The sequence below is a fragment of the Neoarius graeffei genome, chromosome 22 (genome assembly GCF_027579695.1).
Source record: "Neoarius graeffei isolate fNeoGra1 chromosome 22, fNeoGra1.pri, whole genome shotgun sequence".
NCBI lineage: Eukaryota > Metazoa > Chordata > Actinopteri > Siluriformes > Ariidae > Neoarius > Neoarius graeffei.
The window spans coordinates 7,657,821-7,679,518 of NC_083590.1; the positions used below are offsets into that span (position 1 = coordinate 7,657,821).

The window sequence follows — 21,698 nt, forward strand, 5'->3', positions numbered from 1 at the left end:
AGACCAAGATAAACTTGCTCAGATGGTGTCCAACGTGTGTGGTGGCACCCAGGTAAGCACCAAGACAACTGTCCCTTGCCTAAAGTCAAGCATGGTGGTGGTAGCATCATGGTCTAGGGCTGTATGAGTGCTACTGGCACTGGGGAGCTGTGGTTCATAGAGGGAAACATGAATTTCAAGCAGAGCATGAGCCCCTCTCTTCAGAAACTGGGCTGCATGCATTAATGACCCTAAACACACCTCCAAGATGACAACTCAAGGTAGTTAAAGGGCTGATGACACGAACATGACTCTATGCAATTTCTTAAATAAACAATACAACATGGCAAACATGTTAGATTTCTGTTATAATTACGTGAAAATAAGCTGTTGTTATGCGAATATCCAACTTTTAATTGGACAGCACAAGAAAACTGGGTCCGTGGCTCGCGGCCATGTTGTGACGTCAGCGGAAGAACACGCTGCGGTTCACTGGCTGTTCTACTCTGGTTCTACTCAATGGAAATGGCACATGAAAACGCCGGTGAACTCTCTAGTGCTAGCTCTTCCTCTTCTGGGAGTCTAGAATTGTGTTGATCTCTTCCGAATAGAATCTATGATAGCCTACCCTCTTTACCCTTTGCCTCTCGTTGCTAGCCGGCAGTTACATGAAAGCCGCAAGCTTTCACAAGCAAATACATGACTGATATCACGCCGACTTTATGATTACATTTATGATTATCATGTAGAATTTATAGCTCTACGTACCTTTATCTTATGTCATTTCACAACACATGTTCTGACAGGAGGACTGTCTTTGGATCCGGCATAGCTACTAGTAGACCCCCTCCGGAATACTGGCAGTGTTGCCAGATTGGGAGGTTTCCCGCCCAGTTGGGCGGTTTCAAGTTCAAAACCCACCAAAATGCACTTGAAACCGCCCAACTGGGTGGGAAACCTCCCAATCTGGCAACACTGCCAGTATTCCGGAGGGGGTCTACTAGTAGCTATGCCAGATCCAAAGACAGTCCTCCTGTCAGAACATGTGTTGTGAAACGACATAAGATAAAGGTACGTAGAGCTATAGATTCTACATGATAATCATAAATGTAATCAGGGCCGTAACCAGGATTTTTCAAATACCGAGGTCAAACATTGCGATACATCTTATTTGCCAAAAAAAATGTCCTAATATGGTGACTTTTCATACATTTTGGAAACGAGTCAAAATCACAAGCCCAACAAGATGAACATGTAGGTGAACATGTTTATTTTAACAATTTCAAAACTGCACGATCACAAAAGTATTTTGTGTGTGTGTGTGTGTGTGTGTGTGTGTGTGTGTGTGTGTGTGTGTGTGTGTGTGTGTGTGTGCGCGAGAGAGAGTGTGAGAGTGAGTGAGTGAGAGTTTGAGTGAGTGATGGAGTGAGAGAGTGTGAGTGAGTGAGAATGAGTGAGTGAGAGAGTGTGAGTGAGTGAGTGAGTGAGAGTGAGAGTGTGAGTGAGTGAGAAGGAGTGAGTGAGTGAGTGAGTGAGTGAGTGAGTGAGTGAGTGAGTGAGTGAGAATGAGTGAGTGAGTGAGAGTGAGTGAGTGAGTGAGTGAGTGAGTGAGTGAGTGAGTGAGTGAGTGAGTGAGAATGACAACGCAATCTAGCTGAGCCTGAATGGACTTCAATTGCTTTTTAAAAAATATATGCCCTTTTCAATAGCAAAATACTAGACGGTTATTGGACAAAACCGACTAAAACGCTACATTCGGAGACTGAGCCTCACTGGAGATGGGAGTCAATAAGAGGGGCGGGACAAGACTTCCCGAGAGGAGGCTCATCTCCAGCTGGTGATCGGAGGAGGAGCTGTGAACGCGGCTGGGCTCATCATGATTGACAGAAAGCAGTCAGAGGTGGTGCATCATGTTGTAAATAAAATGTGAACATAATAAGTTTGCTACCCCTTTTCATTTCCGTTCGAAAATACAACCAATGATCAAAACAATAGTGTCTTGTGTTCACGTTAGCCTATAGTCTGGTAAGTTAGCAAAATAGCTCAAGTCTCGTCAGTACCCAATAACTTCATAAACAACAGGTCACGACTGTCCAGCCTTTTCTGATCTGAAACGCACCAAATCAAATCGAGAGAGAGAATAAAAGAGTTTGTGCCACCTGGAAAACGAAAATCCTATCTAGCTAAGTGGCTTCGACTGTTGTTGCTTGAAATGCTAATTAAAATTGCACTGTTAATGATCATAAGCATTCCGGACTGGCAAAATTAACTCACCTTCTTCCCCCTTTCTTTTTCTCTCACTTGTTGACTTTCCAGAGCTGAGTTTGGTTTGTTTTAGTGTAGTAGACTTCTTTATCTTATGTCAATTTTCAGATTCCACGACTAATTGACAGACTGACTGGCTGCGGAGTCGGACCTTGATGAGAACACTTCAGCTCTTATATATCCCGTGGTGCTTAGCTGACTATCGCGAGGCTGCCTAATATGAAAAGTTTCCAATGTCGGATATTTCAGCTTTGTTTAAAAATGATTATGTGGACTTTATTTTTAGACAAACAAATGAGAACAGGGGGATGCAAGCTGAATTTAGAATTTTCCACCGATCAAAGTCAGAACGATTTTCATCATATATTACTTTCACATTTCTGAGTGAAAAAAAAAATACCGTGGGGAAAAAAATGCCAAGGACATGACCTCGGTGTCCTCAGTGGTAGTTACGGCCCTGAATGTAATCATAAAGTCGGCGTGATATCAGTCATGTATTTGCTTGTGAAAGCTTGCGGCTTTCATGTAACTGCCGGCTAGCAACGAGAGGCAAAGGGTAAAGAGGGTAGGCTATCATAGATTCTATTCGGAAGAGATCAACACAATTCTAGACTCCCAGAAGAGGAAGAGCTAGCACTAGAGAGTTCACCGGCGTTTTCATGCGCCATTTCCATTGAGTAGAACCAGAGTAGAACAGCCAGTGAACCGCAGCGTGTTCTTCCGCTGACGTCACAACATGGCCGCGAGCCACGGACCCAGTTTTCTTGCGCTGTGCAATTAAAAGTTGGATATTCGCGTAACAACAGCTTCTTTTCACGTAATTATAACAGAAATCTAACATGTTTGCCATGACCAAGCTGCACACACACATACTCGCTGCTATCAGTGCCTGTAGCCACGCTGCTAAGACAAAACCCCGTTCTCCCTCAGACTCCTTTCCAATAGTCAAACATAAGCTCATAAGTTACAGTCAATTTCCAGACTAAACTCAGTTTAACAGAGCATGCTGCATGCTCTTTAGTTTTGTAGCGCAGATTACCTGGCTAACTGCAGGAAGCGGTTAGCTGCACAGCTAATGTAGCCATTGCTAGGCTAACGCACCGATTTTAAAACATGGCAAAATGACCAGTTATACACTTACTTGTTCGGTGTTTGTTGCTGATGCGGCAGGGATGCTTGGTACGGACCCAGGCTTCAGTGAGAGTTGATGTGCAAAACCTGCCCTGTACTGTCCCAAGTTGTGGAAACATTCCTCAGGAAAATGCTTCCAACAAACATACACCGTCTAAGGTAGACTTGACGGCGTATTATTGAAGTAAATAAAATTAAGCCACTGCATCTTCAGGGGCTCTCCCGTCGGCAGTAAAAACAGACTCTTTTCTGTGTTGTCACATCCATGTACAGTGCAATTTCCATGTGTCGCTCGCTTAGGTGACGCCATGTTGTTGTGTCCTCTATGGTCTCCTCACTACAACTGGGCGGGCAATCCATACAGTGGGTGGGAATCCGGAGGGGGGGTGTGGGGATCATCTCCCTTGCTGACGTAGTAAAGGGAAGAGCTTATCAACGCGCCGTTTTGACGCGCCATTCTCAAATGTTGGGCATAGTTTGGTTTACACATTATGAAATTTCTAGCCACTGGGGTGACTTAAGAAGGTCAGAGGAACTCATTTTAACGTTAAAAAACCTCAGAAAGTGAAAATTTCATGCCATGGGACCTTTAAGCGGAAGGTGGAGGAGAGCAAGGTGTCTAACATCCACCAGCTCTGTGATGTCATTACAAAGGCATGGGAGAGGATTCCAGTAGAAACCTGTGCAGCTCTGGTGAATTTCAAGCCCATAAGTGTTAAGGCAGTGCATAATAATGGTGCTCACACAAAATATTGACAATTTGGGCACAATTAGGACATGTTCACTGTGAGGTGTACTCACTTTTGTTGCCAGCTGTTTAGACATTAATGGCTGTATGTTGAGCTATTTTCAGAGGACAATACACCTATACCGTTATACAAGCTGTACACTGACTACTTTACAGTGTTGGGCAAGTTACTTCAAAACTGTTTTGCATTATTTATTACTTGTTACTGTCATTTTAAAGTAATTAGTTACATTACAATATCACTGTATTACACTACTACACTACACTGTATTACACTACATTACACTACTATTGCATTACTTTTAAGTTACTCTCACCAAAATAACTGGAAGTATGGATTTGGCAATCTAAATGTAGCTCAAGACGCTCAATTAGCTCATCACACATCCAGTGGAAGGTGATGTGGTATCTGACTGAGCTAGGCTTATGGTTAAAAACGGTAGAATATAATAGCCACAGTGATGGCTCATGGCACAATACAAGGAACAATCATCGCAAGAACAGACAAAAGGTGAAAGTCTGGTAAATTGTGATAGATATTCTGTAACTTTAGGCCTATTCATATTAACATTAATTGAACTGTATTGTATTGTAATGTCTAAAGATATGACAGGATACAAAATTAGCATTTCTATGCCTTTATTGTTTTCAAGTTTACAGCATTAAGCATAGTTTATGCTTCATCAAAAAAAAAGAAAAAAAAAGATTAGCCCTAAGGGATATGACTCCATTTCAGAAATTTAACAAAAATGAACATAATGGCAAATCGTAGCCTACAATAAAACTGGCCTGAAAAAAGAAAAAAACACAAGACTTTTAAATCACAGCCAGACAATGACTATTAATTATATGAGGCTACCCAGTCACATTTCGAAAAACAGAATTAGAAATTACAAAATCAAAGTGCTTTTAATGATATTGAAGTGCTTAGGCATATGAGCCCTCGAAGGAAAGGCAGCTCAATCACTTTAGTCTGACTTACAACCAGAAAAAAAACTCAGTTATACAGGACAAAAATGTAAACAAACTGTCACAGCCAAATATACAAACAGAGGCAGCATACGTCAAACAAGGCCGGTAAAATTGACTTATATAGTGCGTGTGTGTGTTTAAGGATGGTGGGCAGCTAACCTATTTCACCACCTACTTGACTGAAATATCTGTTAAAGCACATCAGAAGGCAGCACTGAAAGCACCCATCACTAAGACGGTTGCGTTTTGGGGTGAGCACAAGACTGACAAGTCTGAAAAGTCTTTCTACTGGTGCACTTGATGGTGTTGGTGCATTGTAACGGAGTGCGATTTTTTTTAATTCTTGGAAACAGATGGAGAATTTCCATCACAGGGGCAGAATTCAAGTAAGATGTTACCTCTGTTTCCACTGACATGGGTGCATCAGCCGAGACATTCACCTGTTCATCAAAGGAGAAAAAGTCCTCCTCACTTGGGGCAACAACAGCAGGTTGAGGGGGATCGGGCATCAGGGCTGCAGGTTCCTCTGTTGTTAGGGTGCGGCACTCCGTTGTAAGGAGGAGAGTGATGTGGTCTCTTCTGGTTTCCTCTTTTACCCAGCGCAGCTTAAACATGGGCAGTGACACAGAAACCAGTAGTGCAGCCTTGGAATCAATTATTGCAACAAATCGAGTTTTGATTGCTCGCACAATAACCTCAGGCAGCCCAGTGGTCATTGGTGATGGACCATTTTTCATCGCTAAGGTTTTGGCCATAAGAACCTATAGTGTTTGTTGAAGCTTGCCATAAAAACAAGTCTCCTCTCCTTGTAGGATGTCCAGTGCAACTGTGAAAGGCTTTATAATGGCACAGTATTCCTTAAGAAACTGGTATTCCCTGTCGTTCATACATTTAATCTGAAACTGTGTGCAGAGATTATTAATGTCAGTGAGAGGCATTTCTGTGATTCTTGCATAGGCATCATAAAATGAGTTCCACCATGTCACTGTGGGGACAATCAACTTTTTATCGCTAACCTCTTCTACGCACTCAGCTGCAACTGTGGCGTGGCTGGACTTTGTCCACAGCAAAGAACATTTGGCTGTAGCACTACGGTAGACCGTTCTTGATTCTGGATTGGTTGCAAGCCATTTATCAACCTGATTGTTTGCAACTAGATTCAGTGTATGGGCTGCACACCTATGGTGAGGAGGCAGTACACATAGCCCAACCTGGGCATCTTCATCATCAGCGCTAAGCACACTGTGAAGGTCTGTAAAGTGCACTTCCCCTTCGCCACTGTCCTCCTCCAACTCCTCCTCGGACTCAACATGCTGATACTCCCGAAATGCCTTCGCAAAGTTGCTACCGTTATCGGTCACACGTGCCATGATTTTGTCATGAGTAAGGCCATATTCTGAGAAAATGTCCTCAATCTCTGTAGCAATTTTATCATAAGTATGGCGACCCCTGAATCGTCTACAAGCTATTGCAGCCTTCCTCCGTTTCAAACTTTTGTTGTCGATCCAGTGCATTGTGACCCCAAGGTAGCTTCTGTTATTTGCACTCCAAAGATCAGCGGTGGTGGACACATGGTTCCGTACTTCAATGGTCTTTTTGAGTTCCCTTGTCATGACTGTGTATGCCTTATCCAAGTCCTTTGTGAAGGTTTTTCTGCTTTGAAGTACATGCTGAAAATATAAGAAAATAGCCAGATATCAAATTTACGGGCCTAATATATAAACACTACTCATTAGCTAAAGGGCCTTACAATGTGCACCCCAAATGAAACCAACTAGTTTTGTAAGGTATGGCCGTGCTGAACATGAACAATGAACACTGAAACATTGGGGTGCACTAGGCTACCTGCCCCATGAGAACATTTACATTGAAAATCAATGTGTGTCAAAAACTTTCAATATGTATGTAGAGAATTTGGTCTCTTTTAAGGGAAAGCTAATGAACCTATACAATTAGGCTACTTTCTAGGTGTAATTAAACATGCATAGACATGTCTCACCTTTCTCTTTGTCATGGATAGTAGGCACCTAAAAAGTAACCTATATTGTATACTGTAAGTTCATTCTACATACATATGGAAAGTTTTTGACACACATTGATATTTAATGTAAATGTTCTCATGGGACAGGTAGCCTAGTGCACCCCAGTGTTTCAATGTTCATTGTTCATGCCCTTACGAAAATGCTCCACATTATATTTCAAATTTATGAAACACATATAGATTTTAAAAAAAGAAAAATCCATATGGGGCAGAAACAGGCAGTGCATCCCACATTTCCGATATTAACCTTCAAATTCAAGTTCATCTTATGGTTTATTGTATTAAACAGAAGTTTTTTGTAGACTACGTTTCATCTTAATACATATTGACGTGATTCACAATGATGTTATGTATCTGTTCTGATCTAGAACTATGTAAACTAATGTTAAGAGCAGTAGTCCAGTAAAAATTAACCTGCTGAGGCAACGGTAGCCTTACCTTGTTATCATTGCTGCTAGTGGCGACAGGGATCTTGCTGACAAGTTTTCGAAAAGCTGGTGATTCCACTGTTGAAAGCGGCAGCATATCTTCAACAACATACTCCGCCACAAGTCTCCTAACCTCTTGAGGCTGACGGAGCATCTCAGAGCGGGAGAACGTTAATTTTGGCTGCTTTGTGATTTTATCGCCACTCTCATCCTCCACTTGCTTCCTTGCTAACTTCATGTTACTATGGCACCTCTGTAAATGTTTAGATAAATTACTGGTGCTATTTCGGGAAGTGGACAGTTCTTTAGGTTTAGCACACAAAGTGCATTTGACTACGATGTTCTTCACATCCTTATTTTTCACAAACTTAAAGTAATGGGTGTATGCCCATCTGGAGAATGTGCTATCCGATGTTAGATCAGCTGTAGGTTCACTCATCACTCTCCCGTGTGACTAGCCTAAAGGAAAAGGAAGTGAAACATTTTGCATGTGCTCATGGAGTTACATACAGTGCAGATATGATTATTTCAGTTGGCAGTTGCTCAGGTCTCCCAGAGTTCAGGCAGATAACACACATTGTTGTTCTCAACACAGAAATCTTGTTAATCTGCATGCTTTTGAGCCCCTGGTATGTTGAACATTTACGTGCTTACGAGTTGTGTTGTAGTGGTGGAGGATCTCTGAAAGTCACCCTGCTGTCTGAGCTGAATGATGGTTTCCCCTTATGACTATGCCCCTTTTGAGTCTCTTCATAGATGCATTGACCAAATTAACAAATGGATGTCTCACAATTTTCTTCAGCTGAACGCAGATAAAACTGAAGCAATTATATTTGGCAAAAAGGAGGAAAGGCTTAGGATTGCCACTGTTCTTGAAACTAAGGGGCTTAAAGCAAAGGATACTGTCAAAAACCTTGGTGTCCTTATTGACAGTGAACTTAACTTCAACAGTCATATGAAAGTGGTAAAAAAGTCTGCATTCTATCACCTAAAAAACATTTCTAAACTCAGGGGTCTCATGTCAAAACATGATCTAGAAAAACTTATTCATGCTTTCACCTCCAGTAGGGTTGATTACTGCAATAGCCTTTTCACAGGTCTTCCAAAAAAGACCATCAAAGAGCTTCAACTAATCCAAAATGCAGCAGCAAGGGTTCTTACAAGAACAAAAAGGGTAGTCCATATCACTCCAATCCTAAGGTCTCTGCACTGGCTCCCAGTGAGCTATAGAATTGACTTTAAAGCATTACTTCTTCTATTTAAAACATTAAATGGGATGGGACCCAGCTACCTACTGGATATGTTTCAATTATATGCACCAACTAGGTTTCTAAGATCACAAGAGAAAAACTTGCTAGTAATACCAGCTGTCAAAACGAAGTGTGGTGAAGCAGCCTTTAGTTGCTATGCTGCTAAGCTTTGGATCCAACTTCCAGATGATATCAAAAATGCTCCTACTGTTGTTAGTTTTAAATCCAGGCTCAAGACAAAGCTGTTTTCAGATGCTTTCACCTGATTATTTTTTACCTAAGTAATTAATTTCCTTTAACATAATTTCTTTTAATTTTGATTTTAATGATTTTACTTTCTTTATTTTAATTTCTTTTTAATCTTGGATTTTAATGATTTTACTTTTACTTTAATTCTTTGTTACTGTGATCCTCGTAGATTTTGTCAGCGGGACGATTTTTGGTGATCCTCGTAGATTTTGTCTGCGGGACAATTTTATTTGGTGATCCTCGTAGATTGTGTCTGCGGGACGATTTTTGGTGATCCTCGTGGAAGAGCCACGGGAAGAGCACGCTTTATGAGTTAAACCCATAATAATAATTAATCTCGAGGCTGATTCCTTTTTTGAACTTTTATTTCATTTTATTATTTTATTTCTACTATTGTTTAATTCTTATTATTTTTCTTCCCCAATTATTTTATGTAATTTTATTTTCTATTGTTTACTGTTCTGCTTTTACTTCTGTAAAGCACATTGAACTGCCACTGTGTATGAAATGTGCTATATAAATAAACTTGCCTTGCCTTGCCTTATCCTCCTACATTTACATGCTTTCATGTTCAACATACCAGGAGCTCAAAAGCATGCAGATTAACAAGATTTCTGTGTTGAGAACAACAACGTGTGTTATCTGCCTGAACTCTGGGAGACCTGAGCAACTGCCAACTGCCAATCATATCTGCACTGTATGTAACTCCATGAGCACATGCAGAAGATGCAACCAGCACCGTACGTTGGTCAGCATTTCGTTGATGTAGCGAACTCTGAACATTTTCAGGAAAAGAAGCGACTATCACGTGTATCTTCAGCTTCCTCAACAAGGCGGTTGTCATCTTGGAGATATGTTTAGGGTCATTATCATGCTGTAAAACTGCCATGCCATGCATGCAGCCTACTTTCTGAAGAGAGGGGATCTTGTTCTGAAGTGCACTGCACAAGCTGGTTTTCCCCTTGTACTGTAGAAGTCCACTACACAGGCTGTTTTTCCCCTTGTAGAAGTGCACTACACAGGCTGTTTTTCCCCTTGTAGAAGTGCACTACACAGGCTGTTTTTCCCCTTGTAGAAGTGCACTACAGAGGATGGTTTTCCCCTTGTAGAAGCGCACTACACAGGCTGGTTTTTCCGCTTGTAGAAGTGCACTACACAGGCTGGATTTTCCCCTTGTAGAAGTGCACTACACAGGCTGGATTTTCCCCTTGTAGAAGTGCACTACACAGGCTATTTTTCCCTTGTAGAAGTGCACTACAGAGGCTCGTTTTCCCCCTTGTAGAAGTGGACAACACAATCTATTTTGCCTTGTAGAAATGCACTACGCAGGCTGGTTTTTCCCCTTGTAGAAGTGCACTACCCAGGCTGGTTTTCCCCTTGGAGAAGTGCACTACACAGGCTGGTTTTTCTACTTGCAGAAGTGCACTACACAGGCTGGTTTTTCCCCTTGTAGAAGTGCACTACACAGGCTGGTTTTCCCCTTGTAGAAGTGCACTACACAGGCTGCTTTTTTCCCTTTGTAGAAGTGAACTACACAAGCTATTTTTCCCTTGTAGACGTGCACTACACATGCTGGTTTTTCCCCTTGTAGATGTGCCACTAGCCAGTCTGTTATTTCCCCTTGTAGAAGTGCACTACACAGCTTGGATTTCCCCTTGTAGAAGTGCAGTACACAGGCTGATTTTTCCCCATGTAGAAGTGCACCACACAGGCTGGTTTTTCCCCATGTACAAGTGCACTACACAGGTTGTTTTCCCCTTGTAGAAGTGCACTACACAGGTTGTTTTTCTGTTGTAGAAGTGCACTACTCAGGGTGTTTTTTCCCTTGTAGAAGTGCATGACACAGGCTGGTTTTTCCCCTTGTAGACATGCACTACACAGGCTGTTTTTTCTTCGTTGTAGCAGTGCACTACACAGGCTGTTTTTACCACTAGCAGAAGTGCACTACATAGGCCGTTTTTCCCTTGTAGAAGTGCGCTCCACCGGCTCGTTTTTCCCCTTGTAGAAGTGCACTTCACAGGTTGGTTTTTCCCCATGTACAAGTGCACTACACAGGTTGTTTTCCCCTTGTAGAAGTGCACTAGACAGGTTGCTTTTCTGTTGTAGAAGTGCACTACACAGGCTGGTTTTTCCCCTTGTAGAAGTGCACTACGCAGGCTGTTTTTCCCCTTGTAGAAGTGCACTACACAGGCTGGTTTTTCCCCTTGTAGAAGTGCACTACACAGGTTGTTTTCCCCTTGTAGAAGTGCACTAATCAGGTTGTTTTCTCTTGTAGAAGTGCACTACACAGGCTGTTTTTCCCCTTGAGAAGTCCACTACACAGGCTGGTTTTAACCCTTGTAGAAGTGCACTACACAGGCTGGTTTTCCCCTTGTAGTAGTGCACTACACAGGCTGTTTTTTCCCCATGTAGAAGTGCACTACACAGACGGGTTTTTCCCCAAGTACAATGGCACTACACAGGTTGTTTTCCCCTTGTAGAAGTGCACTACACATGTTGTTTTTCTGTTGTAGATGTGCACTACACAGGCTGTTTTTCCCCATGTAGAAATGCACTACACAGGCTGGTTTTTCCCCATGTACAAGTGCACTACACAGGTTGTTTTTCTGTTGTAGGAGTGCACTACTCAGGGTGTTTTTTCCCTTGTAGAAGTCCACTACTCAGGGTGTTTTTCCCTTGTAGAAGTGCACGACACAGGCTGGTTTTTCCCCTTGTAGATGTGCACTACAGTGGCTGGTTTTCCCCTTGTAGACATGCACTACACAGGCTGGTTTTTCTCCATTGTAGCAGTGCACTACACAGGCTGTTTTTACCCCGAGCAGAAGTGCACTACATAGGCCGTTTTTCCCTTGTAGAAGGGCACTCCACGGGCTCGTTTTTCCCCTTGTAGAAATGCACTTCACAGGCTGGTTTTTCCCCATGTACAAGTGCACTACACAAGCTATTTTTCCCTTGTAGAAGTGCACTACACAGGCTGGTTTTTCCCCTTGTAGAAGTGCACTTCACATGCTGGTTTTTCCCCATGTACAAGTGCACTGCACAAGTTAATTTTCCCTTGTAGAAGTGCACTCCACGGGCTTGTTTTTCCCCTTGTAGAAGTGCACTTCACACGCTGGTTTTTCCCCATGTACAAGTGCACTACACAGGTTGTTTTCCCCTTGTAGGAGTGCAAAACACAGGCTGTTTTTCCCCTTGTAGAAGTGCACTTCACACGCTGGTTTTTCCCCATGTACAAGTGCAATACACAGGCTGTTTTTCCCCTTGTAGAAGTGCAATACACAGGCTGTTTTTCCCCTTGTAGAAGTGCACTACACAGGCTGTTTTTTCCCCTTGTAGAAGTGCACTACACAGGCTGGTTTTTCCACTTGTAGAAGTGCACTACACAGGCTGTTTTTACCCCTTGTAGAAGTGCACTATACAGGCTGTTCTATTTCATTTCTCTTGACCGCCAGAGGCGGTGCTTTAAGCACCCGGATGTCCATCACATGCGCATGCAGTTCGAGTGTGTATACCAACAAAGGCGCTTGCGATAGGGGTGACGTATGTCACTGCACCGGTACTTAAGGTGCGTTCACCCCGGAAGTGTTCTCTTGCATCTTCTCATGCAGAGCAGGTTTTCGAGTTATATTATTTTTCTAAGAGCAATCGCTGGAGTCTTGCAAACCCTTAACGGGTTGGTGCTGCATTTTTTTTTTTCCGCCCTTCTTAAGACTGCGATTTGCCATTTGGTTCCGGTAAGAATCCGTTTATGAGTAAGTTCGCTGACTTTGGCAGCTAGCAACTTCTAATCATAAATTTCATTTTCACCGTGATCGTAGGGGTGTTTTCTTGCCTTGTAGCGATCTAATAAGTATCGTTTTGTTGCAAATATGACACTTATTTGGTGCTTGTGTGCGCTTCTGATTCGCACTGTAGCTTGTTTACTTCAGCTGATTGCTGATTACCTAAACACGGCTGGGTGAGTGTGTTCGCTCCTGACTCCGCTGCGGATATTTCATTTTGGTTGCTTGGCTCTGTATTGGTACTTTGACACTGCTTGTTTACCATCACCTAATCCATATTTAGGTAAGTAGAATAAACAGCGGTCATGTTTATGTGCTGATTGTCTCGAAACTTTAAGGTAAGTAAAGTATTTTCAACTAAACCGGTTATGAGTGAGTTCGCTCGGACTTCGGCAGCCAGCAGCTTCTAATTATAAGTTTCACCGCGATCATATGGATATTTTCTCGCCTTGTAGCGATCTAATAAGTATCGTTTTGTTGCAAGTGTGATACTTATTTGGTGTTTTTGTACGCTTTTGATTCGCACTGTAGCTTGTTTATTTCAGCTTTGATTGCTGATTACCTGAACGCAGTTGGGTGAGTATGTTCGCTCCTGACTCTGCCGCGGATATTTCGTTTTGTTTGCTTGACGCACTGCTAGGCTTGCTCAGCTGGAAAGCAGTTTGGGCTCTCGACCGCCCCCTGCACCGAGCGACTACGCTCGGCCTCATAAGTCTAGGAAGCGCCCTAAGCAGCCATCACGTGAGGCTCCCTGTAGGCCCAAGTACCAGAAGGTGGACCCCTTGGCGCAACGAGTGGGCACCTTGGCTTCTTTTTGTATTGTATTGACTTATTTCACAATAAAAACTTATACATAACATGTAAACATATAATATAAATATTGCAGAGGATAACACAAAAAGTAAAAATACTTATTTCCATCGTGGTCCTTCAGAGCTTGCTGGGATTAAGGCTTTGCTCTATAACCTACAACCGCCTGAGGAACGGCCTGCTGATGCTCTCGCCTCTGCTGCTTCATTTACTCCTCCTGAGCCACAGCCTCCGGTGCTGTCCCCGGCCGCGGAGCTTCAAGAGGAGGACGTGCTTTCCACTATGGTCAAGCCCGCAATAAAAATGGCGCTAGCCCGCCTGGGGTGGGACACGGCACCATCTGAAGTACGGATGCAGAGTGCCTTTTTTAGACTCTCCCTCTGCTGTTTTCACTGTTCCACCTTCAGTCCCTTTATTGAGGAGCTGTAGAGATGCAGGATGCGTCCAGTCAGGGTCTGGTCAGCATGCCAACAATCGAACAGGCCCTTGCGGCCCTGATCCTTTCGCCGGACGAGGCATTGAGACCCGACGCTCGCTGTCCACGGCCACAGTGTCATTTGACCGATGACTTCATCGGGAAGAGCTATGACGCTGCAGCACGGGCTGCACGCATAGGCAATTCGTTATCTCACCTGATCCTGGCCCAGTCTCAGGCTCTTCAGTCTTCTGGAGCAGACCCATCACTGCAAAGCCTAAGCGAGGCCTTGCTGCAGGCATTTGCTTTCATGTCCAGGGAGCTGGGCAGACTAATGTCGTCTTTAACTCTCGCCAGGCATCAGGTATGGTTGGCTCAGTCACCACTCTCAGATCCCTGCAGGAGGGCCCTCCGCACTCTCCCAGTGATTCCGGGACAGCTCTTTGGTGCCGCCGCACAGGCACGTTGGGGTACAATTCCCCTCCCCCCAGGGGCCGTAGGGGGCATGGAGGCAGACATTGACTACTCCACTCCGGCGGTCGGACACTTCACCAGTCAACAACTCACCTTCTGGGAAGTGGTAACATCGGACCCCTGGGTTATATCCACCCTCTCTCAGGGTTACAGCATACAATTCAGATGCCGACCGCCGAGAGTTCAAGGGGTCAAAATGACTATAGTAAAAGACAAGGCCAAAGCTCTGGCACTATGCCAGGAGGTCTTGACCCTCCTGAAAAAGGGTGCCATCGAGCCATTAGATCCACCTTCACAAAACAGTGGGTTTTGTTCCACCTATTTCACCATCCAAAAAAAAGGGGGTGGGCTTCGCCCCATACTGGATCTGAGACATTTGAACGACCACCTCAAGGTCTTCAAATTCCATATGCTGCGCACATCCGACGTCTTAAACAGCATCAGACGGGACGATTGGTTCACAGCCATCGATCTGAAGGATGCATACTTCCCAGAATCTTTATGAGATTCGTCGCGGCAGCACTGTCCCTACTTCAGAGCAGGGGAATGCGTATCCTCCCCTACCTGGACGACTGGTTGATTTTTTTTTTTCCTCAGTCAAGGGTAGACGCACTCAGCAACCCAGCCGTGCTGGTTTCTCACATCACCAAACTTGGGCTCAGGGTGAACCACGCCAAGAGCTCCCTCACACCCAGCCAGAAGACTTTTTCTTGGCCTTCAGCTGGATTCTCAGCTGTTGAGGGCAACCCTGTCTCAGCGACGGGTGAGCGATATTGTCCGACAGTTATATCGCTTCAGGAAGGGACGAACCCTGACCTTCAGGTCTTTCCAGACACTACTAGGTATGCTCACCGTGGCCTCGTCGGTAGTTCCGTTGGGCCTCCTCACACTCAGGCCTCTACAAATCTGGATGAACAGCCTTGGTTTACATCCACAACATCACAGGCACAGGCCAGTCAGAATCACGGCCAGTTGCTCCTCATGTCTACGCCCATGGAGAGAGCACTCTTTTCTAATGCAGGGGGTCCCCATGGGGTCCATACCCTCTCGCAGAGAAGTAGTTGCCACCGATGCATCACTGATCGGCTGGGGCGCAGTGTGGCAGTACAGGACTGCCCGGGGCATATGGGCCCCACAACAGCGAGGACAACACATCAATGTGTTAGAGCTGTGGGCCGTCTTTCTCGCCCTGAAACATTTCCTTCTGGTTTTAGTGGGTCAGCATGTCCTTATAAAGACCGACAATACATCTGTGGTCTATCATATAAACCACCAGGGCGGCACCAGGTCACTACCTTCCCTGAAAGCTCACTCGGCACCTGCTGACATGGGCTTACACTCGTCTGGTGAGCCTGAGGGCAATGCATTTACCAGGAGTGAGGAACACTGCTGCGGTTCTTCTGTCACGACAGAACCCCGACCCGGAGGAGTGGAAGCTGCACCCGGAAGTGGTGCAGAGTATTTGGCTGCGATACGGCAGAACAGAGGTGGACCTTTTCGCCTCCCAGGCCACAACACATTGTCCCCTGTGGTTTACACTGAAAGAAACGTCAAGCCCCTTGGGCCAAGACGCACTGGCACACGAGTGGCCACAGCAGCTCCTGTATGCTTTCCCACCACTCCCGCTAATTCTGCCCACTCTCAAGAGGATCCTCAAGGAGGGCCACAGGGTGCTGTTGATAGCCCCCTATTGGCCGGGGAGAGTCTGGTTCCCTACCCTGTACGGGTTGCTATACAAGGAGCCTTGGTGTCTCCCTGCACAGATGGACCGCCTCTCACAGATGGGGGGGGTCAAATTTGGCATCTGACCCCAGCACGGTTGCGGCTGTGGGTATGGCCTCTGAAGGACCCGACCCACTGCTAGCAGAATGTGAGTCGACCATTGTGCGGACCATCCAGTGTTCCCGCGCACCTTCCACCAATGCGCTCTATGCCAATAGGTGGAAGCTCTTTGTGAATTGGTGCCAAGCACGCCATCAGGAACCGGCATGTTGCCCGATACCGTTGATTCTCAGCTTTTTACAGTCTCGTCTGGACGAGGGCCTTGCACCCTCCACCATCAAGGTCTATGTAGCGGCTATATCCGCAATGCACAACAGGGTAGATGGGCTGACTGTGGGATCCCACACACTGGTGAGCCGCTTTCTTAAAGGTGCTCAGCGCATAAGACCCCCTCAATGCAGTCCAAGACCAGCTTGGGACTTGCCTCTGGTTTTAAGTGCACTATGTAAACCTCCATTTGAACCCCTACAGGGGACGGAGCTCAAGTGGCTATCTTTAAAGACAGCATTCCTTTTAGCTATGGTGTTGGCTAGGAGAGCGGGTGAACTACACGCCCTCTCTATCAGCCGGGAGTGCTTACGATGGAGCCCCGATGGCACGGGTGTAACATTGTGGCCTAACCCTTCGTTTCTGCCCAAGAACTTCTCTTCGTACACCAATCAGCCTGGAAGCCTTCAGACCACCGCCTGAGGAGAATGTGTAGGGCCAAGATCACGTCCTTCTTTGCCCAGTTCAAGCACTGAGGACATACATTGAAGCGACTGCTGCATTCCGACAGTTGGATGCACTGTTTGTGTGTCACACTGGACATAGGCATGGCCACGTGTTGTCCAAACAGAGAATATCGAACTGGATCATGGAGGTCATTAGCCATGCCTACACTAGCAGCAGCCTCCTGGTCCCTCCCCACATCCGAGGCCACTCCACTCGGAGTGTGGCTGCATCATGGGCGGCTCTATGTGGAGTTCCACTCTCTGATATCTGCGCCGCTGCCTCATGGGTCTCAACTTGCACGTTTGCAAGGTTTTATAGGGTTAATGTGGCCATGCACAATCCACTGGCCACAGCCACCCTTTTCAGCCATTCATAGGGTAAGTAGGTCTTCCTCGTGACCCTGTTGGTATTAGTCATCCGGGTGCTTTAAGCACCGCCTCTGGCAGTCAGGAGAAATGAAATAGAACGATGGTTACGTATGTAACCGCGGTTCTATGAATTTCGGATGACCGCCAGAGCTTGGCCGTCACTCGGAAGGCTGACGAGAAGACTGCCAAGAGAACGCTTCCGGGGTGAACGCACCTTAAGTACCGGTGCAGTGACATACGTCACCCCTGTTGCAAGCGCCTTTGTTGGTATACACACTCGAACTGCATGCGCATGTGATGGACATCCGGGTGCTTTAAGCACCGCCTCTGGCAGTCATCCGAAATTCATAGAACCGCGGTTACATACGTAACCATCATTTTTACCCCTTGTAGAAGTGCACTACACAGGCTGGTTTTTCCGCATTTTACATATTTGTTTAAATTTGTAATTTCTCTGCTTGAGTGTGAAGAACTATGTACTCAATTTCCCCTTGGGATTCTTAAAGTATTTCTGATTTTGTGTTTTGAAAAACAGAGGATCGGTTGTGCTCCAAAAATTAATCTCATAAGTGCTGGTTCAAGGTGAGATAGAGAATCATACAGAAACTAAGGCTTATATACATGGACTCATCATAAGGCAAACTGAAAGGAGAGGGATGTGATCAGAAGTCCTGTGACTATGAGTGACGATGAGTTTTGCTGTCCGCAGCAGCTACATCTGCAGATCATGGTGCACTCTTGGAAGAATAGTCTAGAATCGTAGTTTGGATGTGTAGTTTGGTGCCAACTCTGGTACCAACCTGACATCAGCATAATGTTGGCAGAATAAAGGCAGTTATTTTAAGTGGATGGAATTTGTGTGAGTATTTAATGAATTACAAATTGAGCACATGTATTATATTTATTTATTTTAATTTAATCTTTCAACAGCCTTCCACCCCAAGCTGACCAAGATCAGATTATTTTGACCATGGAGTGTAAATATAACTTTAAAAAAGATCACGTAAATTTAACAAACTGGTGTTATTCTTAGAACTGGTCTCTGAGGCACAGATTTCTGCCAATCGTTGGCCGTTTTCCTTCATTTGATTGACGAGTCTTGGCATGTCATTGCCGTAGAGGAGCTCATAGCCTATGATTTGCTCTGTGGCTTTCATCACATCCTCCATCACCTTCATCACAGGCTCATGGAGGATGAATCTGCGAGTCTGATGTTCAGCCACGCTGGTCTTCCCGTTCAGGACACCCAGGAGGTGGACGGCTCTTCTCACTTTCTTCTGGAAGTCAGCAACAGATCTGATCTGCTTCTTCAGCTTCTGGATTCCTTCAAGCTTCTGCTTCAGCTTGTTGTCTTTCTGTTGGATATCTTGTTTGGTCTGGGACATCTTGGACTTGTATTCAGACATTTTACTTTTATATTTTTTCACGTCAGTCTCAGAGTTTCTCACTTCTTCTTCAGCCACTCCGATAGCATGTTCTGCTTCATCCATTTCAATGGCACCACCAATCACCATGACAGGACCTGCACAGAGGAAGACAAATACAATGTTTGAATCTCACACATATTGACTCACGTGAAGGGTACACTTATATAAATGACATTTTAATCATTTTCTTCTACATGACACTCTACATGTAGCAGAATTTTCACCTGCAATCCATCCAATGATTGGTTTAACCATCACTCTCAGTCCAACACCTGTGATGATTTCAGCAATGTTTTTCCTGCTTTCCTGATCACGAAGTGTCTGTTTTGTTGAATTCAGATTCCTCCTGGCCTGTTCCAAAGCTGCTTGAGATTTTCTGCATAATTCTTCATTAGATGCCTGCTCTGTTCTCAAATTCTCTAAATGAGTCTCAATACTGCTCTTCTCACATTCCAGTTTTCCCTCGTCTTCTGTAAGTCTCTCCAAATTTTCATCCAGATTCTTTAACCCTGAACTGGCCCTCTGTTCTGAGCGCTCCAGGTTCTGATGAGCCTGCACTATGTGCTGTCTGATGGAGTTGTAGTTGGAGCATTGCCCAGTAACAGGATCTACATCTGTCTCAATCAGCTCCTGATAGACTGCATTCAGGGAGGAGATGCCATATTTTAATGGAACAATAACAGCCTCAGCCATGTTCTTCAGCACAGCTCTGCAGAGACGAGCACAATTTCAACACAGAAAATCAAAAACCTCTTCAGGAAAAATATTTTATTTTAGTTCAACTTCGAAAAATCATATTTCTTGTTGTAATTTTCTGTGAGCCATTACTTATAAAAATCAGTTTATTATTATAAATAATTTTGATGTCAATACTGGAATTCCCCTCACTCAGATGAATGAAGCTGGGTCATCTCAATCTGAAACAGAAGGTAACAGTGCTTTAGTGGGGGAGGAGGAAAAAAAAACATGAGATGTTCATAAAAATCCCCTCCAGTGTCTCAAACCATTTGTGAGATCTCTTTCAGCACACTTATTATTGTTCAATAAAAAACGGCCCTCATATTCATTTTATATTATTTTTTATATTCTACCAGTTTGAATCAAAATGCTCATCATTACATATTTAAACACGCTCAATGCACAGTACTCAGAAAAGCAGCATGCCACATGATAACCTTGTCACAGGGTTTCTTCAAGATAGCTCTCTCATTAAAGTGTGAAAATTTACCTCTTTTTGTTCACTGTTATTTCTCTTCTCGCTCACCACAGTCAGTCAGTCAGTCAGTCAGTCATGTGAGATTTTAAGATGAGCTGCTTTTATAGTCCCATATGGCAGAGCTGGGACAGTGAAAGGGGAGGGTGGGCTACAGGTTATAAATACACAGTGTCTTTCAGTTTTGTGACAGTGCATCATTTGGTTGCAGAGCTCACAGAGATCCTCGACACATTCACTGAAGACTATCAGGACATCAAGGTAGGAGGACCAACGCTGTTCTGAACATTTTTAAAGATTTTATTTTATTTACACATTTAATCCTTTTTATCTGGTTAGGAATGTCAAAGTTTTTTTTGAATGTATGCAAAAAAGACAATTAAAAGCCACTGAATTTTTGGATTTGTGTGTGTGTGTGTCAGGGTGTTTGGAGAGCGGAGAGCAAACAGTAACAAAGCCAAATCGTGAAGCTAGAGTCGTGGTCAAAAGGCAGGCAAGGGTCAGTCGATCGACGAACAGGGCAATGTAGGAAAGACGAAGCGTAGATGAAAGAAGATAGCGAGAATCAAAACAGCAAAAGGCAGGCAGAGATATAAAGGCTTGATATGGAACAGAAAACCCAGAACAATACTTCACAAAGAGGGGAAGTGTGAGCAGGGCCGCTGACAGCTTTGGCTGGGCCCGGGACAAAATGCTCTGAATGGGCCCCCCCGGGCCAACCCACACACACACACACACACACACACACACCTCTCTTATCCCAGTCTCTACTCACTCCAACCCTTAAATGACAGGTATTCAAAAACCATTCAACCGGTCAACAACCATTTCATTTTAGCATTTCAACATTTTTACAGTTTTAACATTTTAACATTTCCTTAGTCTGCAACTATTCAGGTGCGAAATGCAATGCGCCGGACTTTTGTTGTGGCAAAGTCGTCAGTAAGGTCATTGAAGTCCAGCTTTTTCGCAAGTTCGTGCTCTATAGAGAGCATTGCCAGCCCATTGAGCTGAACATGGAAGAACATAGTATACTGTGAATGCGTACTGTCCAGTGTGAAAAGCAGAGAAGAACACACCACTCGAGAAACGGCGGGATATGATTGCGGGCTAATGTGAATATTCTTAGCTTCAATCAGATATACGGTATGAAACACAATGTTATTAAGCCGAAATGATTCAATGCCCTGTGCGTTTGATATGGTGTTCAGTGTGACTTGCTCTCCCCTCCTTTGTAACATGAATTGCGTGCCGCGCGTGCCTTGGTTGGGGTTACTTTACGGGGCTGGAAAAAGTTGGCTGTGTCTTTACGGTGACCACTGACATGAGTCTGTAAGTTAGGACACTTGTGTCCAAAAGTGAGGACAAAGGCTCTAAAGTTAGGACACCATCACATTACGGGGGGGGGGGGGTAAGAAAAACAAAAAAACGTATGAAGTCAATATATATTTATTAACTTGGAACACCTATCAAAAAGAGTGGAAAATGATGGTCAAGACCATGTCAACAAGAAACAAAACATCACTGTAAAGTCACTGTAAAGAGTTGTGTCCATCTATAGACACTGAAAAAACAGTCTTTGCCATGCCATAGGCCAACATATTTATTCACTTGAAAATGACCATCAAAAAAAAAGAAAAATGAGTCAAG

The 21,698-nt window shown here is 44.3% G+C and overlaps 2 protein-coding genes and 1 long non-coding RNA gene across 3 annotated transcripts in view; 2 read left to right on the forward strand and 1 right to left on the reverse strand.

The window, feature by feature from the left end:
- LOC132870601 (uncharacterized) overlaps nt 1-21,698 on the forward strand; it is a 315,561-nt gene that overhangs the window by 251,529 nt on the left and 42,334 nt on the right. The window lies entirely within an intron of this gene.
- The window catches only part of LOC132870356 (uncharacterized), a 37,982-nt gene that overhangs the window by 10,208 nt on the left and 6,076 nt on the right, over nt 1-21,698 (forward strand). The window contains exon 2 of the mRNA XM_060903993.1: nt 20,260-20,309. The gene's annotated coding sequence lies outside the window, so the exon portion shown is untranslated. The remainder of the gene's footprint in view (nt 1-20,259; nt 20,310-21,698) is intronic.
- On the reverse strand, nt 18,398-19,746 carry LOC132871033 (uncharacterized). Its single transcript, XM_060905188.1, has 3 exons — nt 19,724-19,746; nt 19,060-19,544; nt 18,398-18,930 (listed from the first exon to the last, which is right to left on the reverse strand). The coding sequence occupies exons 1-3, from the start codon at nt 19,744-19,746 to the stop codon at nt 18,398-18,400; spliced, it is 1,041 nt and encodes a 346-aa protein (XP_060761171.1).